This window comes from Labrus bergylta, chromosome 21, assembly GCF_963930695.1.
Source record: "Labrus bergylta chromosome 21, fLabBer1.1, whole genome shotgun sequence".
Taxonomy (NCBI): Eukaryota; Metazoa; Chordata; class Actinopteri; order Labriformes; family Labridae; genus Labrus; species Labrus bergylta.
Window position 1 is genome coordinate 267,335 of NC_089215.1, and position 17,013 is coordinate 284,347.

Here is a 17,013-nt window from a genome sequence, read left to right on the forward strand (position 1 = left end):
GAGAGAGAGGACAGTGGATAGAGTCTGAAACCAGAGAGAGAGAGAGGACAGTGGATAGAGTCTGAAACCAGAGAGAGAGAGAGGACAGTGGATAGAGTCAGAAACCAGAGAGAGAGAGAGGACAGTGGATGGAGTCAGAAACCAGAGAGAGAGAGGACAGTGGATAGAGTCTGAAACCAGAGAGAGAGAGGACAGTGGATAGAGTCTGAGAGAGAGAGAGGACAGTGGATAGAGTCAGAAACCAGAGAGAGAGAGAGGACAGTGGATGGAGTCAGAAACCAGAGAGAGAGAGAGGACAGTGGATAGAGTCAGAAACCAGAGAGAGAGAGGACAGTGGATAGAGTCAGAAACCAGAGAGAGAGAGAGGACAGTGGATAGAGTCTGAAACCAGAGAGAGAGAGAGGACAGTGGATAGAGTCAGAGACCAGAGAGAGAGAGAGGACAGTGGATAGAGTCAGAAACCAGAGAGAGAGAGGACAGTGGATAGAGTCAGAAACCAGAGAGAGAGAGAGGACAGTGGATAGAGTCTGAAACCAGAGAGAGAGAGGACAGTGGATAGAGTCTGAAACCAGAGAGAGAGAGGACAGTGGATAGAGTCAGAAACCAGAGAGAGAGAGGACAGTGGATAGAGTCTGAAACCAGAGAGAGAGAGGGCAGTGGATAGAGTCAGAAACCAGAGAGAGAGAGAACAGTGGATAGAGTCAGAAATCAGGGAGAGAGAGAGGACAGTGGATAGAGTCTGAAACCAGAGAGAGAGAGAGGACAGTGGATAGAGTCTGAAACCAGAGAGAGAGAGGACAGTGGATGGAGTCTGAAACCAGAGAGAGAGAGGACAGTGGATGGAGTCAGAAATCAGGGAGAGAGAGAGGACAGTGGATAGAGTCTGAAACCAGAGAGAGAGAGAGGACAGTGGATAGAGTCTGAAACCAGAGAGAGAGAGGACAGTGGATAGAGTCTGAAACCAGAGAGAGAGGACAGTGGATAGAGTCAGAAATCAGGGAGAGAGAGGACAGTGGATAGAGTCAGAAACCAGAGAGAGAGAGAGGACAGTGGATAGAGTCAGAAATCAGGGAGAGAGAGGACAGTGGATAGAGTCAGAAACCAGAGAGAGAGAGAGGACAGTGGATAGAGTCTGAAACCAGAGAGAGAGGACAGTGGATAGAGTCAGAAATCAGGGAGAGAGAGGACAGTGGATAGAGTCAGAAACCAGAGAGAGAGAGGACAGTGGATAGAGTCAGAGAGAGCGGGGAATGACATGTGGAGGCGAACCCGGGCCTACCGCTCGAGACGAGAGTCTCAACACATGGGACGCACGCCCTAATCATTGCGCCACTAGAGCGCCCCACATTATGAGTCAAACTTGAGTAAAACTTGAGTCAAACTTGACAGGTCCTGATGAACATCTTTTGATTTTAAAAGGCCAGAGATGATTATAATATGTGAACGATGGGGCAAACACATGAACTTAAGATAAGATGATCCTTTATCGATCTCCAGCGGGGGAATTCAAGCGTTGCAGCAGTAAAAACAATAAGAAGAGCGCGGTGCATATGAGAACAAATAAAATAATGGATGAGACGATACTTGAGAAGGTGGTTACATCAGATTTTAAGAAACTGAACAACCAAAATGTTCTTGTCCTATTGGCAGATTCCCATCATTATAACTTACTAACTAATTAACTAACTAATAAAACGCTAACAAGGACTTGTCAGATAAATGAACTTCTAATAAGTGTAACGAGGAGTTTTATAGATGAGGTAAATGCAGCAGCTTAGATTTGAGTTGTTACAGTGTGGCTGTGTTCAGGCTCTGTTGAGTTCCTCTGTGTGACTGCTGAGCTCTGACTCTCCTTTAGACCACACTGACACCTGGTGGTGGGAAAAGGAACTCCAGCAACAGCCCCATAAAACAGTAACTCTAGAACAAGAACTGGTATCAACATAAATAACTAGATTTTGTCTTAAACAGAACTATATGAAATAATATATAAATCAGAAGATAAAAGCAAAAAAAAAACCCAAAAAATAAAACCCTTTTTTTTTCCATTTTTTTGGCCTCATTTGTTGTAACATCCCAAAGACTCACTCCTGCTGCTGTGAGATCGCTGCAGCTGACATCATTATTTAGGGGAGCGGGGACACAGTGGTGACATGGTGACAGGAGGTTTTCTTGCCAGAATCACTCTCTTGTAGAGCTCTCACATTCTCAGGAGGAGCTGAATGTGTGAACACAAACAGCCACATTTTTTTTACCCAGAGTTTCTCCTCCAGCCTCCTCATATTTATTCTGCAGAAAGTCAGAGTGAGCTGATGTGAGAACACAGCAGGATATAATCAGGAGAATTCACCTGGAGCCAGTGGGAGGGGCCAGTGGGAGGGGGTGGTGAAATGATCACTTTAAACCATTACCCTGACATCTGAAAGCGAGGGAGACAAAAGGTCTCTGTGTCCCCCCGGGGGTTTTACATCAACACGACCCCGCCCTCGTTGAGATCTCTTCTTTGTCTGATTTTTTAGAGACACATTCAGCTTTTAGACCTGTTCAAATAAATCTGTAAAAATCAACTTTGAAGGAGACACTGGAGGCAGAAATCAGAGATCACTGTAACTGTAGTTAATAAAAGTTATAAACATATCAGGGGGAGTAAGATTTGCCGTGTGACACCATTAAAAACCCTGCAGAGTGTTGTTCTTCGTGCTGAGGCTGAATGTTTGTGGATAATTACAGCTGCAGCTTCTTAGCAACATAAACAGACGACTTCCCGTCTGCAGTTATCTCTCTGCTCAGACATCAAGGACTGAAAACGAGTCTGTTTTTATCTCCTTTAAACATCACTGAAGTCTCATTTATCTTTACCTCCTTAACATATCAATCATTCCTTTTTTTATTCTACATTTTACTTGTCTTTTTGTGTCTCATCCGCTTCCTTCTCTCCGTCCTTTTCACCTTCATATTTTGTCCCTCATCTGTCGTCTTTCTTTAACATTATTCATTTTGCAGTCTTCCTATTGTAGGATACATTTTTATTTAGCCTATCTATTTTTATTGTTTACTTTTTACAGGGGCTTTACATAGACTAATTCAATTGAATTGCATCAGCTAATAGCTAATTTGCATATGTTGTCCAATGCACATAAATAGTCCTAATAGGCCTATATAAAAGGAAGTAGATTATCTGAAAAACAAGAGTATTTTAAAAAATAATAATAAGTCCATTATTGTGTAGCCTACTTCTCCCTTCTCTACCCTAGTAGCCTACCTTTCCTTTCCTTCCTTTCCACTGCCCCCCTTAAAGGCAGTCCCAAAAACATTCTTTATTACTCACTACACATGTTTGACTGTTATTTTCGTTTTTCTTAATTTAATTTAAAAGGAGGAAAATATCAGTAATATTGAATGTTTTATTATTGCTACCTCAATAAAAAATATTGAAACTTAAAACATTCTATATTTTCTCCGTGTGAACAATACTTTTAGAACTTATTTAATCCCCTCATGTTTTAGTCCCTGATTGGTTCCCGTGACCCTTTGGGGTGCATCTCATTCCCTCTCCCCTGCTGCCTCCCTGCAGCTGAGTGTGAGTCACAGCAGTACTGAGACTCGGCCGCTGCCAGATGTGAGCCTGGGCGTCTGTGCGGTGACTTTAACCACAGTGAAATCTGAGCCTGGCTCGGCTCGGCTCGGCTCGGCTCGGCTCGGGCTCGGGATCGCTGTATTTTGGGATGTTTTACACGGGGCAGGACAAAGACACGTTACCAGGCGGGAGCAGAGAGTGAGCAGATGTCCCTGCTCTGGGAGAAGAAGAAGAAGAAGAAGAAGAAGAAAGGACATTGTTTGTGCAGCAGAAGAAGGACTCAAAGACGGTAACGTTGTCTCTCTTCGGGTCTTGATTCACGGACAGATTCGTGAAGTGAAGGACAGCTGAGGGGTTGAAAAGGGAATATTAAAGACAGCCGTTTGTAGTTAAAAATAGTTCATGTGTGAAACTTTGCTGACATAGACTCTAAGTGTGTCTGTAGTTTCTCTCCGGGTGTTCCCGACTTTAATGACAGACCAGAACAAAACATGATCCACGTGTGGTCACATTAACACCATCTCTCCTCCAGCTGCTGTGACACACTGTGGACACACTGTGGACACACTGTGACACACTGTGGACACACTGTGGACACACTGTAACACACTGTGACACACTGTGACACACTGTGGACACACTGTGGACACACTGTAACACACTGTAACACACTGTGGACACACTGTGACACACTGTAACACACTGTGACACACTGTGGACACACTGTAACACACTGTAACACACTGTGGACACACTGTGACACACTGTAACACACTGTGACACACTGTAACACACTGTGGACACACTGTGGACACACTGTGGACACACTGTGACACACTGTAACACACTGTGACACACTGTGACACACTGTGGACACACTGTGACACACTGTGGACACACTGTGGACACACTGTGACACACTGTGGACACACTGTGGACACACTGTAACACACTGTGGACACACTGTGGACACACTGTGACACACTGTAACACACTGTGGACACACTGTGACACACTGTGGACACACTGTAACACACTGTGGACACACTGTGGACACACTGTGGACACACTGTGGACACACTGTGACACACTGTGACACACTGTAACACACTGTGGACACACTGTGGACACACTGTGGACACACTGTGACACACTGTGACACACTGTGACACACTGTAACACACTGTGGACACACTGTGGACACACTGTGGACACACTGTAACACACTGTGGACACACTGTGGACACACTGTGGACACACTGTGGACACACTGTGACACACTGTGACACACTGTAACACACTGTGGACACACTGTGGACACACTGTGGACACACTGTGACACACTGTGACACACTGTGACACACTGTGGACACACTGTGGACACACTGTAACACACTGTGGACACACTGTGGACACACTGTGGACACACTGTGACACACTGTGACACACTGTGACACACTGTGACACACTGTGACACACTGTGACACACTGTGGACACACTGTGGACACACTGTAACACACTGTGGACACACTGTGGACACACTGTGGACACACTGTGACACACTGTGGACACACTGTGACACACTGTGACACACTGTGACACACTGTAACACACTGTGGACACACTGTGGACACACTGTGGACACACTGTGGACACACTGTGACACACTGTGACACACTGTGACACACTGTGGACACACTGTAACACACTGTGGACACACTGTGGACACACTGTGGACACACTGTGGACACACTGTGACACACTGTGACACACTGTAACACACTGTGGACACACTGTGGACACACTGTGGACACACTGTGACACACTGTGACACACTGTGACACACTGTGGACACACTGTGGACACACTGTAACACACTGTGGACACACTGTGGACACACTGTGGACACACTGTGACACACTGTGACACACTGTGACACACTGTGACACACTGTGACACACTGTGACACACTGTGGACACACTGTGGACACACTGTGGACACACTGTGGACACACTGTGGACACACTGTGGACACACTGTGACACACTGTGGACACACTGTGACACACTGTGACACACTGTGACACACTGTAACACACTGTGGACACACTGTGGACACACTGTGGACACACTGTGGACACACTGTGACACACTGTGACACACTGTGACACACTGTGGACACACTGTAACACACTGTGGACACACTGTGGACACACTGTGGACACACTGTGGACACACTGTGACACACTGTGACACACTGTAACACACTGTGGACACACTGTGGACACACTGTGGACACACTGTGACACACTGTGACACACTGTGACACACTGTGGACACACTGTGGACACACTGTAACACACTGTGGACACACTGTGGACACACTGTGGACACACTGTGACACACTGTGACACACTGTGACACACTGTGACACACTGTGACACACTGTGACACACTGTGACACACTGTGGACACACTGTGGACACACTGTAACACACTGTGGACACACTGTGGACACACTGTGGACACACTGTGACACACTGTGGACACACTGTGACACACTGTGACACACTGTGACACACTGTAACACACTGTGGACACACTGTGGACACACTGTGGACACACTGTGGACACACTGTGACACACTGTGACACACTGTGACACACTGTGGACACACTGTAACACACTGTGACACACTGTGACACACTGTGACACACTGTGACACACTGTGGACACACTGTGACACACTGTGACACACTGTGACACACTGTAACACACTGTGGACACACTGTGGACACACTGTGGACACACTGTGGACACACTGTGACACACTGTGACACACTGTGACACACACTGTGGACACACTGTAACACACTGTGACACACTGTGGACACACTGTAACACACTGTGACACACTGTGGACACACTGTAACACACTGTGACACACTGTGACACACTGTGGACACACTGTGGACACACTGTGACACACTGTGACACACTGTGGACACACTGTAACACACTGTGACACACTGTGACACACTGTGACACACTGTGGACACACTGTGACACACTGTGACACACTGTGGACACACTGTAACACACTGTGACACACTGTGGACACACTGTAACACACTGTGGACACACTGTGGACACACTGTGACACACTGTGACACACTGTGGACACACTGTGACACACTGTGACACACTGTGGACACACTGTGGACACACTGTAACACACTGTAACACACTGTGACACACTGTGGACACACTGTAACACACTGTGACACACTGTGGATACACTGTGACACACTGTGACACACTGTGGACACACTGTAACACACTGTGGACACACTGTGACACACTGTGACACACTGTAACACACTGTGACACACTGTGGACACACTGTGACACACTGTGGACAGATTCATATTAATATACACACACACACACACACACACACACACACACACATTCCCAACTGTTTAACCTCGGCTCAAAATGATAACTGTCAGTTAACCGTCGCTCCATAGCAACAGTTGCTATGTTACTTCGCGGTCACCAACCCTCCTTAATAACGTTAATTGTATGATTTTAAGGTTTATTTTAAGATAAATAATTATAACATCAGTTTTTATTATCACGTTGAAGACTCAGTTTCCAAATGTTTGACGCTGCTCGAACAGATAACCGTCCCTCCATAGCAACAGTTGCTATGGAGGGACGGTTACATAGTACATTACATAGTACGTTACTATCGAGGTTTTTAAAGGCAGTCTGTAATGTAATTCCGTTTACTGTGGAGGACACATTAAAACTCCTTTATTCAGTCTGTGCTTTATATCAATTCAAATCTTAACATTACTGTTTTGTCTTTCTTATCCTACGACAACTTTCAATATCTTCCTCTTATGTATTTATTTAATATCGTGTTGCTTTTATGTGGCGTATTTTATTTGTATACATATTTTTTAATTCTTATTGGTGTGCATTAGTCTCTCAGTGATTTTATAAACTACTTTTCGTCAATAACTTTTCTGCACTCTTGTAAAACACTTTGAACTGCAGTTTCATTTGTCTGAAAGGTGCTTTATAAATAAAGTTTGATTGATTCATTCTAACTCGCTCACCCAGCTAATCCACCAAAATGATGTTAATTCTACGATTTAAAGCTAACAACGCAAGAAACCAGGTGAAGACAGGAGCTAGCTGAACCACAAACACGCCGCCAGGGGTGAGTCCAGACTTTCTGTGACCAGGGTGGCTGAACTGGGGGCCTCAAGCCTCCTACAGACCTCCTTTCAGGCCCTTGTCCACCTAGCGATTTTTATTCTGAGCGCTAGTGTGTTTTTAAAAGTAGTTTCCAATGAGTCTTTAAGAAAGGCTTTTCTAAATGTATCCTCCCCTCATCTCCCTACAAGGAGTAAGGGGGCGTGTCCCAAAATCTAGAGCTCCAGTTTACCCAGAATATTATCTATACCTGTACTTGTGATGCTGAGTGTGTGTGTGTGTGTGTGTGTGTGTGTGTGTGTGTGTGTGTGTGTGTGTGTCTGTGTGTGTCTGTGTGTGTGTGTGTGTGTGTGTGTGTCTGTCTGTGTATGTGTGTGTGTGTGTGTGTGTCTGTGTGTGTGTCTGTGTGTGTGTGTGTGTGTGTGTGTGTGTGTGTGTGTGTGTGTGTGTCTGTCTGTGTATGTGTGTGTGTCTGTGTGTGTGTGTGTGTGTGTGTGTCTGTGTCTGTGTGTGTGTGTGTCTCTGTGTGTGTGTGTGTGTGTGTGTGTGTGTGTGTCTGTGTGTGTGTGTGTGTGTGTGTGTGTGTGTCTGTCTGTGTGTGTGTGTGTGTGTGTGTGTCTGTGTGTCTGTGTGTGTGTGTGTGTGTGTGTGTGTGTGTCTGTGTGTCTGTGTGTGTGTGTGTCTGTGTGTGTGTGTGTGTGTGTGTGTGTGTGTGTGTGTGTGTCTGTGTGTCTGTGTGTCTGTGTGTGTGTGTGTGTCTGTGTGTGTGTGTCTGTGTGTGTGTCTGTGTGTGTGTCTGTGTGTGTGTGTGTGTGTGTGTGTGTGTGTGTGTGTGTGTGTGTGTCTGTGTGTGTGTGTGTGTCTGTGTGTGTGTGTGTGTGTGTGTGTGTGTCTGTCTGTGTGTGTGTGTGTGTGTCTGTGTGTCTGTGTGTCTGTGTGTGTGTGTGTGTGTGTGTGTGTGTGTGTGTGTGTGTGTGTGTGTGTGTGTGTGTGTCTGTCTGTGTATGTGTGTGTGTGTGTGTGTGTGTCTGTCTGTGTGTGTCTGTGTGTGTGTGTGTGTGTGTGTGTGTGTGTGTGTGTGTGTGTCTGTCTGTGTATGTGTGTGTGTGTGTGTGTGTGTCTGTGTGTGTGTCTGTGTGTGTGTGTGTGTGTGTGTGTGTGTGTGTGTGTGTGTCTGTCTGTGTATGTGTGTGTGTCTGTGTGTGTGTGTGTGTGTGTGTGTGTATGTGTGTGTGTGTGTGTGTGTGTCTGTCTGTGTATGTGTGTGTGTCTGTGTGTGTGTCTGTGTGTGTGTGTGTGTGTGTGTGTGTGTGTGTGTGTGTGTGTCTGTCTGTGTATGTGTGTGTGTCTGTGTGTGTGTGTCTGTGTGTCTGTGTGTGTGTGTGTGTGTGTGTGTGTGTGTGTGTCTGTCTGTCTGTGTATGTGTGTGTGTGTGTGTGTGTGTGTGTGTGTGTGTGTGTGTGTGTGTCTGTGTCTGTGTCTGTGTGTGTGTGTGTGTGTGTGTGTGTGTGTGTGTGTGTGTGTGTGTGTGTGTGTGTGTGTGTGTGTGTCTGTGTCTGTGTCTGTGTGTGTGTGTGTGTGTGTGTGTGTGTGTGTGTGTGTGTGTGTGTGTCTGTGTGTGTGTGTGTGTGTGTGTGTGTGTGTCTGTGTGTGTGTGTGTGTGTGTGTGTGTGTCTATGTGTGTGTGTGTGTGTGTGTGTGTGTGTGTGTGTGTGTGTGTGTGTGTGTCTTCAGATATGGCTGAAGATGTCTGTGGATTCTGAGAACTCCTGTGTTTTACTGTCGTCGAGAGACTCCAGAACTTCCTGCATCTTCCAAAGCGCAGACGAGAAAGATGAGATCCCGGGAGACGAGAGGTAACTGACCAGCGGCGTCACGATACGAGAGGATATCGATTCTTTGGACAACGATTCGTTATTTCTCGATATGTCAAAGTCTGATCGGTTTCAGATATTATGTCACCATTTAACACATTTCATGGTTACATTTCACAGAAAGAAAACGTTTCTGACCTTTGACCTCACCTGTGTTTCAACACTAACTGTTGAAACGTAGTGATTAATGGTGATGAAAAACGTGAATCGTTTGACAGCCCTGGTTCAGATCTGTCTTTGCTAATTTGTGCGCTAGCTGTTAGCTTGTTAGCAAGTTCAGGACGACGCACAGCTGCGCGGGAACTGTCAAAAAGGCACGCTGTGGAAATTTCAAAATAAAGGTGTATCATGAAGATGTAGATCGGTGTTTTCAACGTTTTGATTGGATCATCGTTCACCCAATTGGTGTGTGTCGATGCAGATGGATGGATTGTTACACCTCTCCTGATTTCTTCTTTACTTCCTGTTTCCACTCCGTCTCTTTAGCATGTTTTTATTTCTGAATCACCATTTCTCCGGAGCATTAGAGAAGCTGTGTAGGGAGGGTTCCTCCAATGAAACAGACCGTCTCATTGGAGGATTTGAGGTCCAGCTGGTGTGTCTGTGCTCCTGCAGTGTTCTGGAGATGCTGAGTTACTCCAAGTTCTCGGACCTGGAGACATGGCTGTGCATGCCGTCGTCTCTGCTGCTGTCCAGAGACCTGGACTCCATCCTGTCCTCCTTCTCTTCCTCCTCCTCCTCCTCACATGCATCCCACCACTCCTCCAACTCCGCAGCGGCCTCCTCGTCCTCCTCTCAGGCCTCCGACCCCCGTCACTCCACCTGCAGCAAGCCAGGAGAGAGCAGCACACCTCTCAGGTGAGTGTGCAGACTGGAGAGTACAGAAACGCTGCTCAGTCTAAATTTAAATCACTGCCAGATAGTTTAGGATCGTGAGCTGTTTCGATACAGTCCTGCACTGATAACCTGCACAGACTGGGACTCAGCAGACGGTCACATTGTTGTTTACTTAGAAATAAAACAAGCTGTCCATTCTCCTCTGAATAATCAGAGCTCATAGCTACAAGTGAATCAAAGTTTAAATCATAGGGGTGTAAAGAGAAACCAATCTGAACCTTCAAGATCCGACAGAATCCATCCTGGATCTGTGAAAACGTACCGCAGACCGCTTGATGGCCCGGTTTCAAAGTTCTGAACGGGTTCACTGTGCGTCCTGCTTTCTGTGTCTTTAATCTTACAAGACTTTGAGTTTGACCGTTGACCTCTCATGAGAGTAATGTGAGCTGAGAGGACTCTGACAGCTCTGTGTGCGCCTCACTTTGACTTCCTGACACGTTTCAGTCATGAGATGATCAAGTTAGAAGTGATGTTGACATGTGAGTGAAACTTTGTAGTTTAGAGAGAAACGGTGCATATTTATATTCTTCTTTTCTTTTTTAAAGATTTACAGTATTTTGGGCTTTTTGTGCCTCACGGCCTGATTTCCAATCAGAAAATTGGAAATCAGGGAGAGAGAGTAGAGAATGACATGCAGGGAAGGAGCCACAGGTCAGATTTGAACCTGGGCCGCCCGCTTGGAGGACTACAGCCTCTGTACATGGGGCGTGCGCACTAACCACTGCGCCACCAGCACCCTGTATATGTATATTCTTGCCAGAAAATCTCAGCAGTGCTGACTTCCTGTTTGCGTCCCGTTGGTTCCTGCTGAAGATTCAAATCATTGAAACAACAATTGAACAGTTTAATGTTTCCGAGAACGACTCTGAAGTTTCTATCGCACTGGAGGAAGTTCTGCATCTGTTGGGGACTATTTTTAGCAGCGGGTGAATCCACATTTGGGGTTATTATGAGTGCTCAGGGGAAACAGTTTGTGTGGGATGGAGTCAAAAGCAAAAACAGTTTAATGTGTTTCCTGTTAGGGCTGATCCATTATGTCAGAAATCATAATCAGGATTATGACGATTGTTAAACACGATTGATTTGACGACATCTGGATCACATGAACTTATAAAACTTAAACATGTGAACATTGAAGAACGAGCAGGACATGAAAACAAACGAGTTGAAAGTCTGATTTCATGCTTTAATGTTTCCCAGTTCATACTCTTCCTCCTCCTCCTCCTCCTCCTCCTCCTCCTCCTCCTCCTCCAGAAGAAGAACATTGTTCCCTGGTTGCTGCAGCTCATCAAGTATTTGTGTGGCTCCATGGTGACAGCAGCTCTGTGGTCAGAGATAAGCGTGGAGGCTGCAGGGAGTCTGAGGGGAAACATGGCGTTTAGAGAGGAAGTGTAGTCATTAGTGTGTTTGTTGTGTAGCTGCAGGGCTCTTTAGGGGGACGCTCAGAGAACATAAAGGGAATGATTAGTCTGCACTGTTCAGGTTTTTCTTTATTAAAGATGAAGGATGAACACCTCCTCCAGTCGCTCTGAGCAGAACTAATGAATACAGACCCCTTCTTCTCCCAGACATCACCTACTGTACCCTAAAACCCAGAATATTAGTCCCACTGGTGGACTATACAAGACACAGTCTGTGTTTGGGGGTTTAAAGGTGTCCTTCAGAGTCTACAACGTTCAGTCTGTGTGCAGCTGTGTAGGTGGACTAGCTTCAGTACGCTAGTCGAGTCTCGCTGTCTCCCCCCTGCTGAACGGCCTTGGTTTTGTATTGAAACCGGGCGCTGCTGGGCTCCTTCAGCAGCCGTGTGGTATGTGAATTGGATTTCCTACTGCAAGTGAATGCAGCATCAGTCTCCCCACCTTTAGATGAAGGTTTCATTTCTTCTGACACAAAAGATCCCGACTGATCAGATGGATAGACTGAGATATCATTGATACACACACACACACACACACACACACACACACACACACACACACACACACACACACACACACACACACACACACACACACACACACACACACACACACACACACAGTGGGGTAAGCTAACACCCCTGTTGGGCATTGAACACTCGAGATGACTTTCCTCTTCACTCGGGAGCGATTCTGTTTCCTGCTCCAAACCCTGAAAGCATTTTTTATTTTTTTCAAAACAACGTGTTCAGGATCACGCCGTAGTCGTCTGGATGCTTTTTTAAGCGGTGTCATGATAAGGTGAAGCTGGTCGTTCTCAGATGTTCAGTTGGGCTCAGCTGCTGGACTTTGTCCTGCGGAGGAAAAAGGCTGGAAGCGGTCGAGTTCGAGGGTCATGGCGGAGCTGCAGCTACGCCGTGTCAGAGGCCAGGTATCAGCTGTGTTTGTATCAATGCTGCATGTAGTTCAACAGAATCTCAAAGTGAAGTAAAGAGAGGAGAAGAACATCCTGGAGAACAGGAAACATGCAGCAGCAGGTTGATTAGAGCACGGAGATGGTAGAGGTGGCGTGCAGACAGTCTATGGTCGTTCAGCGATCACAGGGAATAAAGGTCACCACCCCCTCCCACTGGCCCCTCCCACTGGCTCCTCCCTCTGACTCCAGGTGAATTCTCCTGATTATATCCTGCTTTGTTCTCACATCAGCTCACTCTGACTTTCTGCAGAATAAATACGAGGAGGCTGGAGGAGAAACATTCAGATGTTTGAGTGATCACATGACGCTCAGAGTGAAGAGAGAAACATTCAGATGTTTGAGTGATCACATGACGCTCAGACTGAGAACCCTTCAGGAGGTTTCTGCAGGACTATAAGAGACACTAAAAGGACTTTCCTGTAGTATTTCTGTGAGAGTCAATCTGTGACATGTCTGGTGTGTTTTCTGTTCTTTTGTCCCTGCAGGTCATCAGAGGGGGACTCCACCTTCCTCACCCCCGCTCTGGGATCAGTCCTCCCCATCCTCTCCTCCACCCCCGCTGCGTCACGGCTGAGCTCAGAGACGACGGTGGGGGTCAGCATCAGGAAGAAGAGGCGGCTCGCTGCCAGTCCAGGAGGACTCCACTGGAACTCTGCAGGTGAGAACAGACACAGAAGGTTGTCCTACAGACCTGATCCTGGACCCCCTCTCACAAACTCAAACATCTCACACAATCATTCTGACCTTGTTGGGTTACATTAGTTTTTGTAAGTTATTTTTAGCTTTGGGCTGCAGGTTGGTGCCGTGGTTATCTCTGTCCCCTCACAGTGTGGAGGTTCCTGGTTTGAATCCCCGTCTGACAGGAGTCTCTCTGTGTGTTTGCATCCTGTGGTGGTGCCCAGTCAAGGGTGTAACGCCACCTCGCCCCTCCTCCCTCCTCCTCCTCCTCCTCCTCCTCCTCCTCCTCCTCCTCCTCCTCCTCCCTCCTCCCTCCCCCCTCGTCCTCCTCCTCCTCCTCCTCCTCCTCCCCCTCTTCCTCCTCCTCCTCCTCCTCCCTCCTCCCTCCCCCCTCGTCCTCCTCCTCCTCCTCCTCCTCCTCCCCCTCTTCCTCCTCCTCCTCCTCCTCCCTCCTCCCCCCTCCTCCTCCTCCTCACTCCTCCCTCCTCCCTCCTCCTCCTCCTCCTCCTCCCTCCTCCCCCCTCCTCCTCCTCCTCACTCCTCCCTCCTCCCTCCTCCTCCTCCTCCCTCCTCCCCCCTCCTCCTCCTCCTCACTCCTCCCTCCTCCCTCCTCCTCCTCCTCCTCCTCCTCCTCCTCCTCCTCCTCCCTCCTCCCTCCTCCCTCCTCCTCCTCCTCCCTCCTCCCTCCCCCCTCGTCCTCCTCCTCCTCCTCCTCCTCCTCCCCCTCTTCCTCCTCCTCCTCCTCCTCCCTCCTCCCCCCTCCTCCTCCCTCCTCCCCCCTCCTCCTCCACGTCCTCCCTCCTCCCTCCTCCCTCCTCCTCCTCCTCCTCCTCCTCCTCCTCCTCCTCCCCCTCCTCCTCCTCCTCCTCCTCCTCCCTCCTCCCCCCTCCTCCTCCTCCTCACTCCTCCCTCCTCCCTCCTCCTCCTCCTCGTCCTCCCTCTCAGGGCGTTACCATGGCGATAAGAGATTTAAGATGGTGAACATGAAACAGGTTCTGATGTGAGGTTGTGGACGTGCCGTCACGCTGGGAAACACTTCAGACGCTCTCTGACTCGTGTTCTTGTTTATTCCGTCTGAAGGTTTTACTTCCTGCGTTGTTCCGTCTTTTTTTTTCTTTTTGTAGCTCCACCCTTCAGCAGAATGATAATCACTTCCTGTCGAGCAGATTTGTTTAAATAAAGTCGTCGTGTCAGCGAGGACAAACTCGTCTCCGGCAGCGTCTCTGAGTGTTTAGCAGTGTGGCGTTTTCTCTCATTCCCAGAGGCATGAAGAGGAAGAGGTGATGTTAGAACACAGATATATATATATATATATATATATATACACACACACACACATACACACACACACACACGTCTGGTCTCAGTTGTGATTAGATTATCTCGTATTTCCTTACATTCATCTGGGGAGGGCTCATGCAGAGATTCAACGATTAGAGATATTGCTGCTTTTTGAAACTACAATAAAAACAAAGATAAACAAAAAGATAAGATATTTAAGATCCAATCAGTGAGCTGTGTAGAGAGAGAGATGATAAAGGTATCTTACTCTCTGATCATTAAGGAAACATGCTATGTTGAAGTGCTGGCTTCTCTAACAACAATGCAGCAGCCAGTATGTCCTCCTTCTAACTTTAGATTCTGCTCCTGAATGCTCTGGATTTGTTTGGACCAGAGAAGGTAGGCTGCTTTTAAATCACGCCCCCACACGGCCGTTTTGGACGCCCCTCGGTTTGTCAGATATGAGAGCAGTTATCAGGTCAACAGCTGTTGCAGCGATGGAAAGCGGTCAAGAGAAGTGGTTCAGATAGAAGTGATTGTACCCGACCTAAAAAGCCTCTGCATGTTTCTAATAAGCTCCACGAGCAGAAACGTGCTCAAACTAGGATCAATATTGGAGATGCTTTTGAAAATGGAGAGAGGTTAGAACACAGAAAGGTTTACAGACCCATGCAGAGCTGGATAAACACTGAAGCTTCAGAGTCCACCACATGGTGACCTTTCAGGAGTTTTGTGCAGGTGTGACTCGACCTTACCGACTTCCTTCATGAAAACACAGCTGAGTGTCCTCCTTTTCCTCTTCTTCTTCCTGTTTCTCTGCTTGTTCCTCTTTTTCCTCGAGGCTTTTGAAATCCTCTCAGGGAGTCTGGAATCTGTTTGCTATTGTCTGCATGTTTAGTTGTTATGTTCAGACTCCTGCATGTTGTCAGCTTGTTCTCTTCTAACTGAAGAAACGGCCTCAGAGCTTTAATGTGTCAAAGATCTCAAAGAGGACTTGAACATTCAGCTTTTGACTCCACATAACTGAATTCAAGTGGCTGTAAACCTGTTTTTTTTTTTACGTCTCTGTGGTTGTTTTTGGTGTGTGTGACTTCATGCACATTCAGGCTGATTTTATGAAACCAAACAGGAAGTGCAATTTCTCTGATTTCCCCGTGGACCGTCCTCTGATTTTTGTTTTTCCACGAGCAGTCCAGAATCAGACAGAATCTGCTTCAGTTTACGGGTCCCAAAGATTTCCCCCTCAGTCCTTCCTCCTCCACTTTTCCTTCACCTTTTTGTGCAGCCGCTCCGAGCATTTCGAGTTGAGAATCTTTTAACATTTCAGAAGGGCGTTGTTGACGTCATCGCCGCTCTTTTCAAATGATGAAATATTCCCTGTATTTTTGTATCCTACGGATCGTGCCCCATACCCAAGTCTTCCTCGCTCCCCCTTCTTTTACTCCATCTTGAGTTCCCTCTCCACCTCCTCAGTCGTCCTGTGACATCAGAGTCCTAAACCTGAGCCAGGTTTCAGTATTTTATTGAACACATCAGTCCGTATGGAGATGTGTGTGTTTGCCTTGTGTCCACCAGAGGGAGCTGTTCAGCCGTGTGAGGTTCAGGGTCAGAGTCAGTCCTGGTCTGATGTCTCATAGATTTATAACAGATATCAAACAAACTGCTGCTGCATGTCTTCCTGCAGAGACACATGTTAACCTTTAACTGCTGTGACCTGTTGTTAACTCAGAGAGCGAGGCGTTCATTTGAAAAATGACACATTTCAGGACGTGTGCTGCCTTCAGTCAGATGGATTTATTCCTCTCATACAAACCTGTTCTATCATTTAGAACATATTGGATGGATAAGAAAGTAACTTTATAAAACATCCTGATCCCGTGTGACCTGCAGGGGGCGACCTTCTCACAGACAAGATCTGAGTTTGCAGGGAATCTGTTGTCTTTACATCCCATTCACATCCTCGTGTGTGTGTGTGTGTGTGTGTGTGTGTGTGTGTGTGTGTGTGTGTGTGTGTGTGTGTGTGTGTGTGTGTGTGTGTGTGTGTGTGTGTGTGTGTGGGTTCTCTGTGTGTGTGTGTGTGTGTGT

The 17,013-nt window shown here is 47.1% G+C and overlaps 1 protein-coding gene across 1 annotated transcript in view; it reads left to right on the top strand.

Moving 5' to 3' along the window:
• The first annotated feature begins 3,485 nt into the window (after positions 1 to 3,485).
• LOC136177319 (ankyrin repeat and fibronectin type-III domain-containing protein 1-like) overlaps positions 3,486 to 17,013 on the top strand; it is a 55,435-nt gene continuing 41,907 nt past the window's right edge. The window contains exons 1-4 of the mRNA XM_065950048.1: positions 3,486 to 3,866; positions 9,539 to 9,660; positions 10,294 to 10,536; positions 13,455 to 13,627. Of these exons, the coding sequence (XP_065806120.1) occupies positions 9,551 to 9,660; positions 10,294 to 10,536; positions 13,455 to 13,627 (526 nt within the window). The 5' untranslated portion in view covers positions 3,486 to 3,866; positions 9,539 to 9,550. The remainder of the gene's footprint in view (positions 3,867 to 9,538; positions 9,661 to 10,293; positions 10,537 to 13,454; positions 13,628 to 17,013) is intronic.